The 16,392-nt window shown below is 46.7% G+C and overlaps 1 protein-coding gene across 1 annotated transcript; it reads left to right on the forward strand.

Moving 5' to 3' along the window:
• Positions 1 to 4,415: 4,415 nt before the first annotated feature.
• LOC123037619 lies at positions 4,416 to 6,347 on the forward strand. Its single transcript, XM_044459268.1, has 5 exons — positions 4,416 to 4,593; positions 4,917 to 5,082; positions 5,188 to 5,483; positions 5,587 to 5,999; positions 6,072 to 6,347. Exons 4-5 carry the CDS (start codon positions 5,619 to 5,621, stop codon positions 6,171 to 6,173), a joined length of 483 nt encoding a protein of 160 aa, XP_044315203.1. The 5' UTR covers positions 4,416 to 4,593; positions 4,917 to 5,082; positions 5,188 to 5,483; positions 5,587 to 5,618; the 3' UTR covers positions 6,174 to 6,347.
• Positions 6,348 to 16,392: the final 10,045 nt, after the last annotated feature.

Consider the following 16,392-nt stretch of genomic DNA (forward strand, 5'->3'; position numbering starts at 1 on the left):
CTCATCTCGGGTTTGTAATCCCTATGCCCGCCACTTGGATTCCCATTCAAACTTCCGGCCGCTGAAACTCCTGGCCTAAACAAAGGCGGTGGTTGGCTATACTGATGCCAACCCGCCCATACCCTCTATTGCTCTTCCCAGAGTCTGCCATCAGCTCGCTGCTGCGCTGGATTAGGCATGGCTGCTTCCATCGATGGTCTAGGAGGAGGCTCCTGAGTGTTTGCCTGTGCCTTCACTGTAGGGCGGACGATCTGATTGATTTCCTTCATGAAATTCATCATATCCTGTTGCATTTGCTTCTGGAAAGCAGAGACCTCAATGGACGCCGCTTTACGGTAAGTTTCATGAGCTTGTAATAGAGCTAAATTAATGGCTGACTCTATTTCTTTACCTAAATGCACAGGACTCTTCCCTTCCTCATCGCTTGTGAGATTGTGTTGGTCGCCGCGGGGAACTCCGTCGCTAGTATGTGCTTCCACGCCCCCACTGCTCCCGTCATATCCTGCTGGTCACTAATCTCAAAGGCTGCGCTACCATCCATCATAAACCCCTGGGGAGGAGTGATATCCTTTATCTCTCGGTTCACTTTCTGATTGGCTTGGGAACGTGTAGCTAAGTTTGAGTGGTGAGTGACGAATATTTTACCCAGCCCACTGTACTTTCATATTCCTAATCCTTCTTGTTTCTTTTCAGCAGCTTTCATCTTCTTTGGCCGGACTACATGTGTGTTGCTTCCAGCAACCTTTTCCACAAGGACCACGACCGCTGGATGTTGTAAGCTACCGATCCTGATCTCCTTTTGGTTGATTCTGACTTTTCGCCGTCTTTATAGGTGTTCCTAGACTTCTTCTTCCGACGCCCTTGATGGGCCGCGCCGAACCAGGATATTTCTGTCTCCTGTCGGGGTCCCGGTCGTGGGCATCTCAGCGATCATCCTACGTGGCTGCGTCTCTCGCCTCTTAGTGGGACTTCTACGATTTGCTCTTGGTAGCAATTATGCAGGACCACCACTAGTTGTCGAGGACCAGCCGGAGATTCTCTTCCTTTTCTTTTTTTCTGTCTTTTTATTATGTTTTCTTTGGGCGCCACTCTGTTATGTCTCGACTTATTTTTGGTGATCCAACCATCGGATTCCGGCTAGCAATCGGATTTCTCAAGCGTGAGTCTGACCTCGATAGTTGGATCTGTCGGCACACAGTAATAATTTATTTTCTTCAGACTTGATGACAACTTTAAAAATGAAAGGAAACAAGGACTGCGTACCTGCTGTTAATGGCCGCGGAATATACCCCGACACTGGCTACTGGGTCTATTATGCGTCACCTCACCCCATTGTTAACACTCTACTCGCTCATTTTCTTTTCCACTTTAATTCACAAAATGCTTATAAATAACATTCATTTAACTTCACAAATCCCTAACCTGGGTACCACAGGTTACATCACACATGAATAAATAGTTATAAGTATAAATAAATGAATAAATAATATATATATAGGGTTACATGAGTATTTTAATTTATGTAGAAGTAGATAAGTAGATTTGTAGTTTATAGTTTGTAGTGGGTGGTTATTGTTGATTATTTTGTGGTTTTATTAACTTTAAAACTAAACTTAAAATAAAAAAACCTGGCACCACCCAGATGTGGGCGGCGATAATCAAATTTCCAGTAATTTTCTCCCAGTTTAATTCCTTTCCTCGCAGACTCCCAGATTTCGAATTTGGCGCCGGAAGCTGCGAACACAAAAGCACTTTATTTTATATTTTTTTTTATCTAAAACTTGCACTCTCACTTTGGAATTTTGTTCCCAGAGACATGACTACTTTTTCTCAGCTTCTAGATGGTTCTGATTTGCCCTTTAGTTGCCCTTCTTGTAAGTCAGCTCAATTGCCTTTTCGAGAGAGAGTTTTCCGAAATTTAAAACTATCTTGCGCCCACTATTCTACTAGTTCCGCCACGAACCAGCACGACTCCGGGACCAGTTCTCCATTCCCAGGCCATCCCTAGTATCGGCATCTGTTGCTCCTCTCTAACCCAGGTACGCGGTCGTTTGGTATGTTTTGATTTTATATAGGTTTATTTCCTTTATTTTTGGCAGACCATAACACCACACTACGGTTTCGTTTACTTGTCAATGGAACAGGAGTACAATTGAGGCTGCCAGTAGCTCAACGCAGGCCACGCCCACGCCCTGAGATATATTCGTCCTGCCGCTTTGAAAGGGTTAGCCGGGCCATTAATTGGGTACGTATTTGCACGTTTGTACATATGTACCTATGCTGCAATTATTGTTTCAAATCTTTCGCATGAAATACTCCCAATCGTTTCCCTTGTAATGTTTCCAGCTCATATAGGTTATTCCCTACGGGTCTTACTATGCGGCACTTGGAGTACTTGCGACAAAAGTTGGCATTTATGTTGTTCTTGAAATCGCTGAGAATGAAGTTTCGCTTAAAGATTTCTTGGCCAGGTAGGTACTTGATTTCTTTAGCTCTTCTATTGTATTGTTTTGCTGATCTCTCATATGTTTCATTAATGCGTTCTGTTACCTTTTCTCTTATAAGTTGAAGCCGCTCCGTTCGAGATAGACTCTGTATCTGGGCGTCGTTTACGGCGTCTAGTTTTCGGGCTATCCTATAATCTTGCCCGCTCAGGAACATGTGTTGGCCAAACATGGCAAAGTATGGGGAGACACCAGTGCTATTGTGGACGGCACTCCGCAGAGAACCTTGAATCTCGACTATCTTGTCATCCCAACGTGTGTGGTCTTCCCCTACATGGATCCTAATAGCTGCAAGTACGGATTGGTTCACGCGCTCTGAGGCATTCGACTGTGGAGCATACCTGCCGGTCCTCTTATGACGAATTTGATACTTCTCCAGGAAACTTTGAAACCGGCTTGCTACAAACTGGACTCCGTTGTCGGTGAGTATTACCTCTGGAACACCAAACTCATGCCATATTTCCGACTCCAGATATCTGACGACTGCGTCTGCTGTCGCTTTTGGCATTGCTTTTAACCAAACAAACTTCGTCAGATGATCCAGCACTACCAATATGTAGCAGTTGCCCCTTTTTGACCGTGGATATTTTCCCAGGAAATCCATATACAGCTGCTGCATGGGCCGTGAGGTGATTGTTTGTTTGCCCATTTTCGGCCTAGTCATCTGGGTTGTGTGCTTGGTTTCCTTGCAGATGTTGCAGTCTTTAACGTAGTTTTTCACCTGGATTGCCATCTTGGGCCAGTAGTAGAACTGCCTAAGCCTGTTAAGCGTGCGACCTATGCCTCCATGCATCGCGGTATCGCTGTCGTGTGCTTGCTGGATTAAAGTATTTGTTAACGCTTCCGGAATCCACAGCTTCCACGGAAATTCCTGTGTGTCCCCGGTCACAAATTGTATTCGCTTGAGCAAGAGCCCGTCTTCCACCACTAAATCTGGAAACTGCTCCGCATTTTCCTTCACCGTTTGGATTCTTTCCAGATACTCGGGACTTTCAAATTCAATGGTTTCAAAATCGAACACCTCAATGGCTTCTACCTCCGGGCTACGGGACAACATGTCTGCCACCACGTTATCTTTCCCCTTCCGGTGCTCTATTTGGAAATCATATGCCTGTAACGCCAACGACCACCGCGCCAATCGTCCGTTTAGGTCTTTTAGCGTCATGAGCCATTGAAGACTGGAATGATCGGTGATGACTGTGAAGGGTAAGAGTTCTATATATGGGCGAAATCTATACACAGCTTTCACTGCGGCTAAGCACTCTTTCTCTGTCACCGTGTAGTTCAATTGAGCTCCTCGCAGCTTCTGAGAGTAAAACGCTATCGGTCTCTCATTTCCATCCATATCCTTTTGAAAGAGAACCGCACCAATACCCACATGGCTCGCGTCGCATTGGACGAAGAATCTGCTCTGAAAGTCTGGATGTATCAGCACGGGAGCTGAGGTGAGTGCTGTTTTCAGTTTGTCAAATGCCTCTTCTGCTGCAGGTGTCCACTTGAACTTGGTCTTTGACTTCAAACAGTCCGTCAGAGGCGCCGATACATCTGAAAAACCTCGAATGAATCGCCTGTACCATCCAGCTGTTCCTAGGAAACTCCTCAACTGTCTCACATTCTTTGGTACTGGGATCTTGGCTATTGCCTGAATCTTCCCTGGATCCGTCCTCAAGGACCCCTCTCCGATTACAAAACCCAGATACTTCAGGAATCGGAAGCAGAACTTGGATTTGTGTAGCCCGATCGTGAGGTTGGCGTTTTGTAAGCTCTTGGCAACTTCGGTAAGTATCCGCATATGATCCTTGAACGTTTTCGAAATAATCAACAGATCGTCTAGGTACACAAAGACGTTGCTCCTGAGCTTCTGAGGGATGACCCGGTCCATTAGTCGACATAGCCGTTGAGTAGCGTTACATAAACCAAACGGCATCCTCCGAAATTGATACAACGGCCTTCCCGGGATGGTGAATGCGGTGTACTCCCTGCTTTTTTTGTCCAGCTCAATTTGCCAGAACGCATGCTTTAAATCCACACTGCTAATGTAAATGGTTTCATCCACACGGCTCAGAATCGACTCTATATTCTGCAATGGGTAAGCATCCTTGATCGTTACCTTATTGAGTTTCCTCGCATCTAAGCATAACCGGTTTTTCCCAGGTTTTTAGACCAGAGTAACTCTATTGTTCCATGGGCTTTCACTAGTCTCGATTTCACCTAATCGCAACATTTCGTCTACTTCCGCATACAGCAATTCCTGGACTTTTGGTGACACCGGATAGAACCTTTCCTTTACTGGGACTGTTCCCGCCTCCAGTTGTATGGAATGCGTTTCCAGTTCCGTCAGTCCCATGCCGTGTCTTTCATAAGTTAGAAACTTATCCTGCACTAACTCCAACTGTGTTTTCTCTTCCTCAGACAGGATGTGTGGTTCTACCGGTTCGCTCGTAACATGGAACTCATTCTCAATCGACGACAATTCACCTACCCCTACGACGTCCGGAGCTAATGAAAATTTCCGCCAAAAGTCTATTCCCAAATATAGTTTTTGCCGCAGTGAGGGACATAGGAGCAATGATATGCGGTGAGTTTCCTGTTTATAGCAAACGTCCACCTCTATGCGACCCGATATGCGGTGTGTTGCACCGCCTGCTGTCTGTACTGTTGATCTCACTTTCAAAACTTCTAGTTTCAGCCGCTTTACCAGGTCCATACACCCGTCTCCTAGGATGCTCTTCGATGCTCCCGTGTCAAGTAGCCCCTGCATTGGATGATTTGCAACCAATACCTCGGCAAACGCTCGGTTTTCCGTCGTAGCTGCTGATATTATAGCTGTGCAGACCTCTCTTCGTTCCTGTTTTCGGTGCTGGTAACGCCTCCGGGCTCGGATTATCCTCGACGACTTGCGGGAATGGCTATCTCCCCTTGGTTCTCCAAATATCCTTTCCCTTGCCTGCTGATAGTCGCGTTCCCTCTCTTCCATAGGTCTGGCCACGTATTTTGTTCCTATATTTACCTTGCTTATGTTTTTATTTATTAATATCTTCTTAAACACTGACTTATATTTATCTTTTAACATATCTTTCAGATCCTCGGAGGCAGTTAATTCGTCGTCTTGGGATGGGAGCGGGACTCCTCCGGTTGCGTCAAGCTCCATCTCGCGTTTCCCGCCTGACATTTCGGACACCGAGTAAAACGTACTCCCTGTCGGCCGCATCTGTAGCAGAACTTATTAAGGACCTCCGAGTCGCACGTGTAATACGTGTGTCCCGGCATGGAGCAATTGTAGCAGACCAACGTACTTTGCGCTCCGCCTTCTCTGCCCCGGGAAATGGCCTCTACAAACTCGGAGTCCTCGTCTGGCTCCTGGGATACATACGCCTCGTGAACCTGGTGCTTCTCCTTCGGTGGTCTCTGGTGCTCTTGCATCCCGGATGTGCGCGACCAGCGATTGGCCAAAACCCTCTCGGCTTCGTGGCATTCCTCCCTCAGTTGTTCCAGGTTAGTTAACCACATCGGATATATTATCCTCGATAACCCGTCTCTGATGTTCACTTTAATTGTCCTTATTAGGTCGTGGTCGGATATGTTGATGTCCAACTGGGATCGGAGGCTCAGCATCGCCTTCAGATACTCATCCACGCTCTCTCCTGGTCGTTGCTTTCGCTCGCGTAGTTCTCGCTCACGCTCGAAGTTCGAACGCAGCGTTTGGAAACGTTGTTGCAGCGCGTTTTTTAGATTTGGCCAATCCCTCAATCCCGTTGTGCGTACGTGCATCCAAAACCACTCCTTGGCCTGACCATCTACCAGGCAGTGAAAAGATCGAAGGACCTCTTCCCACGTGACTTGGTAAGCCATCTGTAGATGCTCTATCCGGAATATAAATTCACCAATTGGCATTCCCCTAGGTCCGCCATCGAAGGATATACCCCACTTCCTGAGATGGCTCATCTCGGGTTTGTAATCCCTATGCCCGCCACTTGGATTCCCATTCAAACTTCCGGCCGCTGAAACTTCAGGCCTAAACAAAGGCGGTGGTTGGCCATACCCTCTGTTGCTCTTCCCAGAGTCTGCCATCAGCTCGCTGCTGCGCTGGATTAGGCATGGCTGCTTCCCTCGATGGTCTAGGAGGAGGCTACTGAGTGTCTGCCTGTGCCTTCACTGTAGGGCGGACGATCTGAATTATTTCCTTCATGAAATTCATCATATGCTGTTGCATTTGCTTCTGGAAAGCAGAGACCTCAATGGACGCCGCTTTACGGTAAGTTTCATGAGCTTGTAATAGAGCTAAATTAATGGCTGACTCTATTTCTTTACCTAAATGCACAGGACTCTTCCCTTCCTCATCGCTAGTGAGATTGTGTTGGTCGCCGCGGGGAACTCCGTCGCCAGTATGTGCTTCCACGCCCCCCACTGCTCCCGTCATATCCTGCTGGTCACTAATCTCAAAGGCTGCGCTACCATCCATCATAAACCCCTGGGGAGGAGTGATATCCTTTATCTCTCGGTTCACTTTCTGATTGGCTTGGGAACGTGTAGCTGGCGGAGTCATTATTTCGGATCCGCGGTTCAAAAAAAACTCTAAACTTCTTCTAAGTTTGAGTGGTGAGTGACGAATATTTTACCCAGCCCACTGTACTTTCATATTCCTAATCCTTCTTGTTTCTTTTCAGCAGCTTTCATCTTCTTTGGCCGGACTACATGTGTGTTGCTTCCAGCAACCTTTTCCACAAGGACCACGACCGCTGGATGTTGTAAGCTACCGATCCTGATCTCCTTTTGGTTGATTCTGACTTTTCGCCGTCTTTATAGGTGTTCCTAGACTTCTTCTTCCGACGCCCTTGATGGGCCGCGCCGAACCAGGATATTTCTGACTCCTGTCGGGGTCCCGGTCGTGGGCATCTCAGCGATCATCCTACGTGGCTGCGTCTCTCGCCTCTTAGTGGGACTTCTACGATTTGCTCTTGGTAGCAATTATCCAGGACCACCACTAGTTGTCGAGGACCAGCCGGAGATTCTCTTCCTTTTCTTTTTTTCTGTCTTTTTATTATGTTTTCTTTGGGCGCCACTCTGTTATGTCTCGACTTATTTTTGGTGATCCAACCATCGGATTCCGGCTAGCAATCGGATTTCTCAAGCGTGAGTCTGACCTCGATAGTTGGATCTGTCGGCACACAGTAATAATTTATTTTCTTCAGACTTGATGACAACTTTAAAAATGAAAGGAAACAAGGACTGCGTACCTGCTGTTAATGGCCGCGGAATATACCCCCCTTCCTTGAGCTGCTGTATCTTTTAAGCAACTCCCCGACACTGGCTACTGGGTCTATTATGCGTCACCTCACCCCATTGTTAACACTCTACTCGCTCATTTTCTTTTCCACTTTAATTCACAAAATGCTTATAAATAACATTCATTTAACTTCACAATTCCCTAACCTGGGTACCACAGGGACGATTACATCACACATGAATAAATAGTTATAAGTATAAATAAATGAATAAATAATATATATATTGTGACGAACCCGCCTAGGAGGCGTGTACGCCACAATGGTTCCTTTTTACGTTTATAATAGTTTTAAGAGAAATTACATGGAGTACAATAAATATTAAGTTACATCTAAGTTCAAATCCCAGGGTGGCAACGCTAACCGATATTTAGCCGAGGCACATTTAATACTAGAAAAGTAAGGAGCTAGAATACCAGGAGTAGGAAAATACTGGAAATCCCGAATGCGGGAACAAGGAGAAAAGGGCATGCGATCACACAATAACCTGGAGCAAGGCCTCTTGGCTCTTCTCTCGGGATCGCGAAACGAGGCAGACGTGTGATCAGCACACGGCTCATGCGAAACTTCGAGGCTCCACGTGCACTCCGCAAGTTCATTCGCAAAGTAGGTCAAACGGGACGCCCGACGCGACCTTTCGCAGTTCTCCCTTCGCGAGTGTTCCGCGGGTTTAATTTGGCCAAGCGCCACGCTGCCAATCGTGGGTGACATTGAAGAGGTTAGTACAAATAGGTCCTGATACGCTCAGAACGGTGTAGCGGACTCGGAGCTAATGCAAATTTCCGCCAAAAGTCTATTCCCAAATATAGTTTTTGCCGCAGTGAGGGACAGAGGAGCAATGATATGCGGTGAGTTTCCTGTTTATAGCAAACGTCCACCTCTATGCGACCCGATATGCGGTGTGTTGCACCGCCTGCTGTCTGTACTGTTGATCTCACTTTCAAAACTTCTAGTTTCAGCCGCTTTACCAGGTCCATACACCCGTCTCCTAGGATGCTCTTCGATGCTCCCGTATCAAGTAGCCCCTGCATTGGATGATTTGCAACCAATACCTCGGCAAACGCTCGGTTTTCCGTCGTAGCTGCTGATATTATAGCTGTGCAGACCTCTCTTCGTTCCTGTTTTCGGTGCTGGTAACGCCTCCGGGCTCGGATTATCCTCGACGACTTGCGGGAATGGCTATCTCCCCTTGGTTCTCCAAATATCCTTTCCCTTGCCTGCTGATAGTCGCGTTCCCTCTCTTCCATAGGTCTGGCCACGTATTTTGTTCCTATATTTACCTTGTTTATGTTTTTATTTATTAATATCTTCTTAAACACTGACTTATATTTATCTTTTAACATATCTTTCAGATCCTCGGAGGCAGTTAATTCGTCGTCTTGGGATGGGAGCGGGACTCCTCTCGCGTTTCCCGCCTGACATTTCGGACACCGAGTAAATCGTACTCCCTGTCGGCCGCATCTGTAGCAGAACTTATTAAGGACCTCCGAGTCGCACGTGTAATACGTGTGTCCCGGCATGGAGCAATTGTAGCAGACCAACGTACTTTGCGCTCCGCCTTCTCTGCCCCGGGAAATGGCCTCTACAAACTCGGAGTCCTCGTCTGGCTCCTGGGATACATACGCCTCGTGAACCTGGTGCTTCTCCTTCGGTGGTCTCTGGTGCTCTTGCATCCCGGATGTGCGCGACCAGCGATTGGCCAAAACCCTCTCGGCTTCGTGGCATTCCTCCCTCAGTTGTTCCAGGTTAGTTAACCACATCGGATATATTATCCTCGATAACCCGTCTCTGATGTTCACTTTAATTGTCCTTATTAGGTCGTGGTCGGATATGTTGATGTCCAACTGGGATCGGAGGCTCAGCATCGCCTTCAGATACTCATCCACGCTCTCTCCTGGTCGTTGCTTTCGCTCGCGTAGTTCTCGCTCACGCTCGAAGTTCGAACGCAGCGTTTGGAAACGTTGTTGCAGCGCGTTTTTTAGATTTGGCCAATCCCTCAATCCCGTTGTGCGTACGTGCATCCAAAACCACTCCTTGGCCTGACCATCTACCAGGCAGTGAAAAGATCGAAGGACCTCTTCCCACGTGACTTGGTAAGCCATCTGTAGATGCTCTATCCGGAATATAAATTCACCAATTGGCATTCCCCTAGGTCCGCCATCGAAGGATATACCCCACTTCCTGGGATGGCTCATCTCGGGTTTGTAATCCCTATGCCCGCCACTTGGATTCCCATTCAAACTTCCGGCCGCTGAAACTCCTGGCCTAAACAAAGGCGGTGGTTGGCTATACTGATGCCAACCCGCCCATACCCTCTGTTGCTCTTCCCAGAGTCTGCCATCAGCTCGCTGCTGCGCTGGATTAGGCATGGCTGCTTCCATCGATGGTCTAGGAGGAGGCTCCTGAGTGTCTGCCTGTGCCTTCACTGTAGGGCGGACGATCTGATTGATCTCCTTCATGAAATTCATCATATCCTTTTGCATTTGCTTCTGGAAAGCAGAGACCTCAATGGACGCCGCTTTACGGTAAGTTTCATGAGCTTGTAATAGAGCTAAATTAATGGCTGACTCTATTTCTTTACCTAAATGCACAGGACTCTTCCCTTCCTCATCGCTAGTGAGATTGTGTTGGTCGCCGCGGGGAACTCCGTCGCTAGTATGTGCTTCCACGCCCCCCACTGCTCCCGTCATATCCTGCTGGTCACTAATCTCAAAGGCTGCGCTACCATCCATCATAAACCCCTGGGGAGGAGTGATATCCTTTATCTCTCGGTTCACTTTCTGATTGGCTTGGGAACGTGTAGCTGGCGGAGTCATTATTTCGGATCCGCGGTTCAAAAAAACTCTAAACTTCTTCTAAGTTTGAATGGTGAGTGACGAATATTTTACCCAGCCCACTGTACTTTCATATTCCTAATCCTTCTTGTTTCTTTTCAGCAGCTTTCATCTTCTTTGGCCGGACTACATGTGTGTTGCTTACAGCAACCTTTTCCACAAGGACCACGACCGCTGGATGTTGTAAGCTACCGATCCTGATCTCCTTTTGGTTGATTCTGACTTTTCGCCGTCTTTATAGGTGTTCCTAGACTTCTTCTTCCGACGCCCTTGATGGGCCGCGCCGAACCAGGATATTTCTGTCTCCTGTCGGGGTCCCGACCGTGGGCATCTCAGCGATCATCCTACGTGGCTGCGTCTCTCGCCTCTTAGTGGGACTTCTACGATTTGCTCTTGGTAGCAATTATCCAGGACCACCACTAGTTGTCGAGGACCAGCCGGAGATTCTCTTCCTTTTCTTTTTTTCTGTCTTTTTATTATGTTTTCTTTGGGCGCCACTCTGTTATGTCTCGACTTATTTTTGGTGATCCAACCATCGGATTCCGGCTAGCAATCGGATTTCTCAAGCGTGAGTCTGACCTCGATAGTTGGATCTGTCGGCACACAGTAATAATTTATTTTCTTCAGACTTGATGACAACTTTAAAAATGAAAGGAAACAAGGACTGCGTACCTGCTGTTAATGGCCGCGGAATATACCCCCCCTTCCTTGAGCTGCTGTATCTTTTAAGCAACTCCCCGACACTGGCTACTGGGTCTATTATGCGTCACCTCACCCCATTGTTAACACTCTACTCGCTCATTTTCTTTTCCACTTTAATTCACAAAATGCTTATAAATAACATTCATTTAACTTCACAATTCCCTAACCTGGGTACCACAGGGACGATTACATCACACATGAATAAATAGTTATAAGTATAAATAAATGAATAAATAATATATATATTGTGACGAACCCGCCTAGGAGGCGTGTACGCCACAATGGTTCCTTTTTACGTTTATAATAGTTTTAAGAGAAATTACATGGAGTACAATAAATATTAAGTTACATCTAAGTTCAAATCCCAGGGTGGCAACGCTAACCGATATTTAGCCGAGGCGCATTTAATACTAGAAAAGTAAGGAGCTAAGATACCAGGAGTAGGAAAATACTGGAAATCCCGAATGCGGGAACAAGGAGAAAAGGGCATGCGATCACACAATAACCTGGAGCAGGGCCTCTTGGCTCTTCTCTCGGGATCGCGAAACGAGGCAGACGTGTGATCGGCACACGGCTCATGCGAAACTTCGAGGCTCCACGTGCACTCCGCAAGTTCATTCGCAAAGTAGGTCAAACGGGACGCCCGACGCGACCTTTCGCAGTTCTCCCTTCGCGAGTGTTCCGCGGGTTTAATTTGGCCAAGCGCCACGCTGCCAATCGTGGGTGACATTGAAGAGGTTAGTACAAATAGGTCCTCATACGCTCAGAACGGTGTAGCGGACTCGGGTGAGAAAAATCCCAATAAAGTTTTACGGTCGTGTAATCATATCTCCCGATCTTGTGTTTTCATTTCGTAGTTGAAAGTGAACCTAACCTAACCTAACCTCATTCCCAGAGCTACTTTGGGCCCGAACGTGGACATACTTCCCGTTCGCCACTGTAGCCGTAGTTTTTTTTTTTTTTTTTTTTTTTTGCGCGGAGTTCCACGGCCCACTTACCCGCCCAACCGACCGAGGGGCGCAGCCGTGTATCGTACGGCACGATTCGCGATAGGATAGACGCGAGATAGGAAAATAAAGGTAAAGGTCCGGGGAAAAAAGTAATAGTTAGATCAATCTTGTGCCAATGAAGCAAGTATTAATCGTTTTAGGAGCGGCAGAGAGTGAAGATTTGATATTACAGGAAAAAGTCTATTATAGTCAGAACATAATACTCTGAAAGGCTCATGCAAGGCATAGTTAGATCTACAATGATTTAAAATTAGGGGAATATAATTTCTAGTTAATCTACTTGGCACAGAAAAGTTTAGCCGACTTAACAAGTCGGGACAGTCAATATCACCATGTATAAGGTTATAAATAAAGATAGTACCAAGCATCGTTCTACGGTTGGCTAGGGATGGTAAATTAATCAAAAGAAGTCTACTAGAATAAGAAGGTAAGATAAGATTTGCATCCCAGTTTAGGCGCCGTAAAGCAAAAAAGAAGGAAGTTTTTTTGTACAGATTCAATACGACCAATATGTATTCCGTATTGTGGACTCCAGACGGGAGACCCATACTCCAGAATCGGACGGACTAGCGAAATAAATAAAGTTTTAGTCAAATAAGGATCATCGAATTCTTTTGACCACCTTTTAATAAATCCAAGCACTCCTCTGGCTTTATTAACCATGGACGAAATGTGATTAGAAAATTTTAGTTTAGGGTCCAAGAGAACGCCAAGATCGTTTACAAGAGTTATTCTATCCAAAGAGCTGCCACTTAACGTGTAAGTCGCGTATATCGGATTGGCCCGATAAAAAGTCATCAGCTTGCACTTGGAGCCGTTTAAATTTAGTAAATTATCTCGGCACCAGTTTTGAAAATTATCTAGATCGGATTGCAAGTCTAAATGGCAGGAAATGTCCTTATACTGCAGGCACAACTTAACATCATCTGCGTACATAAGTACGCGAGAATGACTTATAATTGAGGGAAGATCGTTAATAAATAATGTAAAAAGTAACGGACCCAGATGGCTCCCTTGTGGGACACCGGAGGTAACACGGAGAATTTCAGAAATTGAATTTTTAAAAAGGACCCTTTGTGACCTGCCATTTAGATAACTTGAAATCCATTTAAGCAGATCAACTGGAAAACCTAAAAGGTCAAGTTTATGAATAAGAAGTAAGTGATTTACAGAGTCAAATGCTTTACTAAAGTCAGTGTAAATGACATCTGTTTGAAAACTACTATTGAAGCCTTTTATCACAAATGTAGTGAGCTCTAGAAGGTTTGTAATTGTGGATCTACGTTTAATAAATCCGTGTTGACACGGAGAAATAATTGATCTGCAAAAGTGCTGCAAATGAGGAGTAATAATTTTTTCAAAAGCTTAGGAATAGCTGACAACTTAGAAATACCTCTGTAATTACTGGCTTCTAACTTGTTACCTTTTTTGAAAAGAGGAATAACAAATGATTCCTTCCAAATATTTGGGAATTGGGACGTTTCTAGAGATAAGGTAAACAACTTGTGAAGAGGTTTGCACAGGGCCTTAGCGCAATACCTAAGCACGCACCCAGGAATACCATCGGGCCCTGGCGAATAAACAGGCTTAATACGAAGAAGATCCAAAAGAAGAGAGCTTTCTGTTAAAGTGGGACAGAATATGAGGTTTGACTTGGGCATGGTGTAAGAATAAGGCTGAGATGAATAATCTAAAGTAGAGTAAGTCGTTTGAAAAAATTGGGCAAATATATCGGCTATTGCCTGATCTGTGGTTCCCGTCATGTTTTCGAACGACAGCGAGGAAGGAAAAGAATTAGATTTACGCTTGGTGTTAACAAAATTATAAAACTGTTTCGGGTCCTGAGAGAACTGGACCTTACAACGGTTTAAGTAACTATTATAACACTGAGCATTAAGCACGGTAAATCTTGACCGAGCACTTAGATATCTAGTAAAAACAGATTGAGAACCGGTATTTTTATATTTCCTAAAAAGTCTGGACTTTACATTTCTTAAGTGTGTCAACTCTTTGCTAAACCAAGGTGATTTATTGGAAGTTGACGGATAGTACCACGGAACACAGGAATTAAAAAAATGAGTTTATTGCAGTATAAAAAACATTAACTGCATCGGACATATTATTGCATAAGTAAAGATCAGACCAATTAAAGCCAGAAATAAAATTATTTAGCCTCAGAAAGTCTGCCTTGCGAAAACAATGTATTCGTTTGGATTTTTCTGATTTTTCTCCCGTATTAAATGAAAGTTCGATTGTTGGGTGATATGGATCTTCAGGTTGCGTGAGTGGTGCTACTCTGGACAGAAACACACCTTCAGGATTTGATACAAAACACAAATCAAGTAGGCGACCTAATGAATTTCGAACATGGTTTACTTGAGATAGAGATATGTCAAGCAGGCCATCAATAAAATCATGTTGTGCTATAGGAAGTAAGACATTCGATCCATCCTCAGTGCTCCGAGTAGTACCATCGGACCCGAACGCGGACCCCTTCCCGTTCGATCCGGTAGTTTCCCCATCCCCCTTGCGTAGTTTGGGATTTGTGCGTGGACACCCGTCCCGCCGGATCCATTTCTCGGTAGTTTCCCCACTCCCTCGCGTAGTTTGGGATTTGTGCGTGGACCCCCGTCCCGCCGGATCTGTTCCCCGGTAGTTTCCCCATCCCCCTTGCATAGTTTGGGATTTGTGCGTGGACACCCGTCCCGCCGGATCCATTGCTCGGTAGTTTCCCCACTCCCTCGCGTAGTTAGGGATTTGTGCGTGGACACCCGTCCCGCCGGATCCGTTCTCCGGTAGTTTCTCTATCCCCCTGCGTAGTTTGGGATTTGAGCGTGGACACCCGTCCCGCCGGATCTATTAACCTAGTGTCTGGTCTACGTAGTAGTTTGGAGACTGGCACGTGGACACCCGTCCCGGCCCGTCAGACAAGTCGAATCCCTCTGTCCCTTTACTATCCGGCCCCGCCCCTCCCAAAGTATCTTCCCGGCTCGGCCTCGCCCGAAGGTCCAGGCCGGTGGATTTTCCGCCCTCGGCGCGAGACCCAGGGCTTTACACCCGCAAAGTATTCTCCCGGCTCGGCCTCGCCCGAAGGTCCAGCCCGGTGGATTTTCCGCCCTTGACGGGAGATCCAGGACTTCAACACCCGCAAAGTATTCTCCCGGCTCGGCCTCGCCCGAAGGTCCACCCCGGTGGATTTTTCGCCCTTGACGCGAGATCCAGGACTTTAACACCCGCAAAGTATTCTCCCGGCTCGGCCTCGCCCGAAGGTCCAGCCCGGTGGATTTTTCGTCCTTGACACGAGACCCAGGACTTCAACACCCGCAAAGTATTCTCCCGGCTCGGCCTCGCCCGAAGGTCCAGCCCGGTGGATTTTTCGCCCTTGACGCGAAACACGAGACAAGGATTCCACGCGTCCACGTTTCCGTCGACACGGGCAAGAACCTCCGGTGCAGACTCCCCATTAAAATCATCTGTTCACCTGTAGAACGGAACTCTCTAGTCCGGTGTTTCGGTGATTTACAAATTTCTTGTAAAGGACTCTTGAATCCGACTGAGATCTGTACCCCGGCCGAGAAAACATCCTTACAAGTGGCGCCCGAGCAGGGACGCCGAGACTAGCTAGAGATTTATACAAGTGGCCTAAAGACCCACTGTGAAAAGGGTAAAGTCGCCCGGGGAGCCGAGACGAAACGACCAGAGGAATAGAAGGATATAAGAAGGAAACCGCCCAGGAAAATAAGACGATGAGTACTCCTAAGGAACCCGAGGGTGAGTACGAAGAAGATAATTTTATCAAGAACCCTGGTGTAGGAGTCCGCTGGATATATGCACGCCGAAGAGACGAACTCAACTCCCTTGCCGTTGAGTTTGGCTTCAAAGCGGATGGTACCGTCGAAGAGGCCAGGAAGGCGTTTGCCAACCTGGTCAGCGCAGGGTCCTTCCCACAACGCGTGTGGAGCCGGCTAGCTCAGCTGCAGGAGCACTACAGCAGTCGGGCCCCGAGCCCCGTTCCCACAGGAAAGAACGACGAGATGGAGCAATTCGCAGAGTCCCT

The sequence above is a fragment of the Drosophila rhopaloa genome, unplaced genomic scaffold, assembly GCF_018152115.1.
Source record: "Drosophila rhopaloa isolate 14029-0021.01 unplaced genomic scaffold, ASM1815211v1 contig_186, whole genome shotgun sequence".
Classification (NCBI taxonomy): Eukaryota; Metazoa; Arthropoda; class Insecta; order Diptera; family Drosophilidae; genus Drosophila; species Drosophila rhopaloa.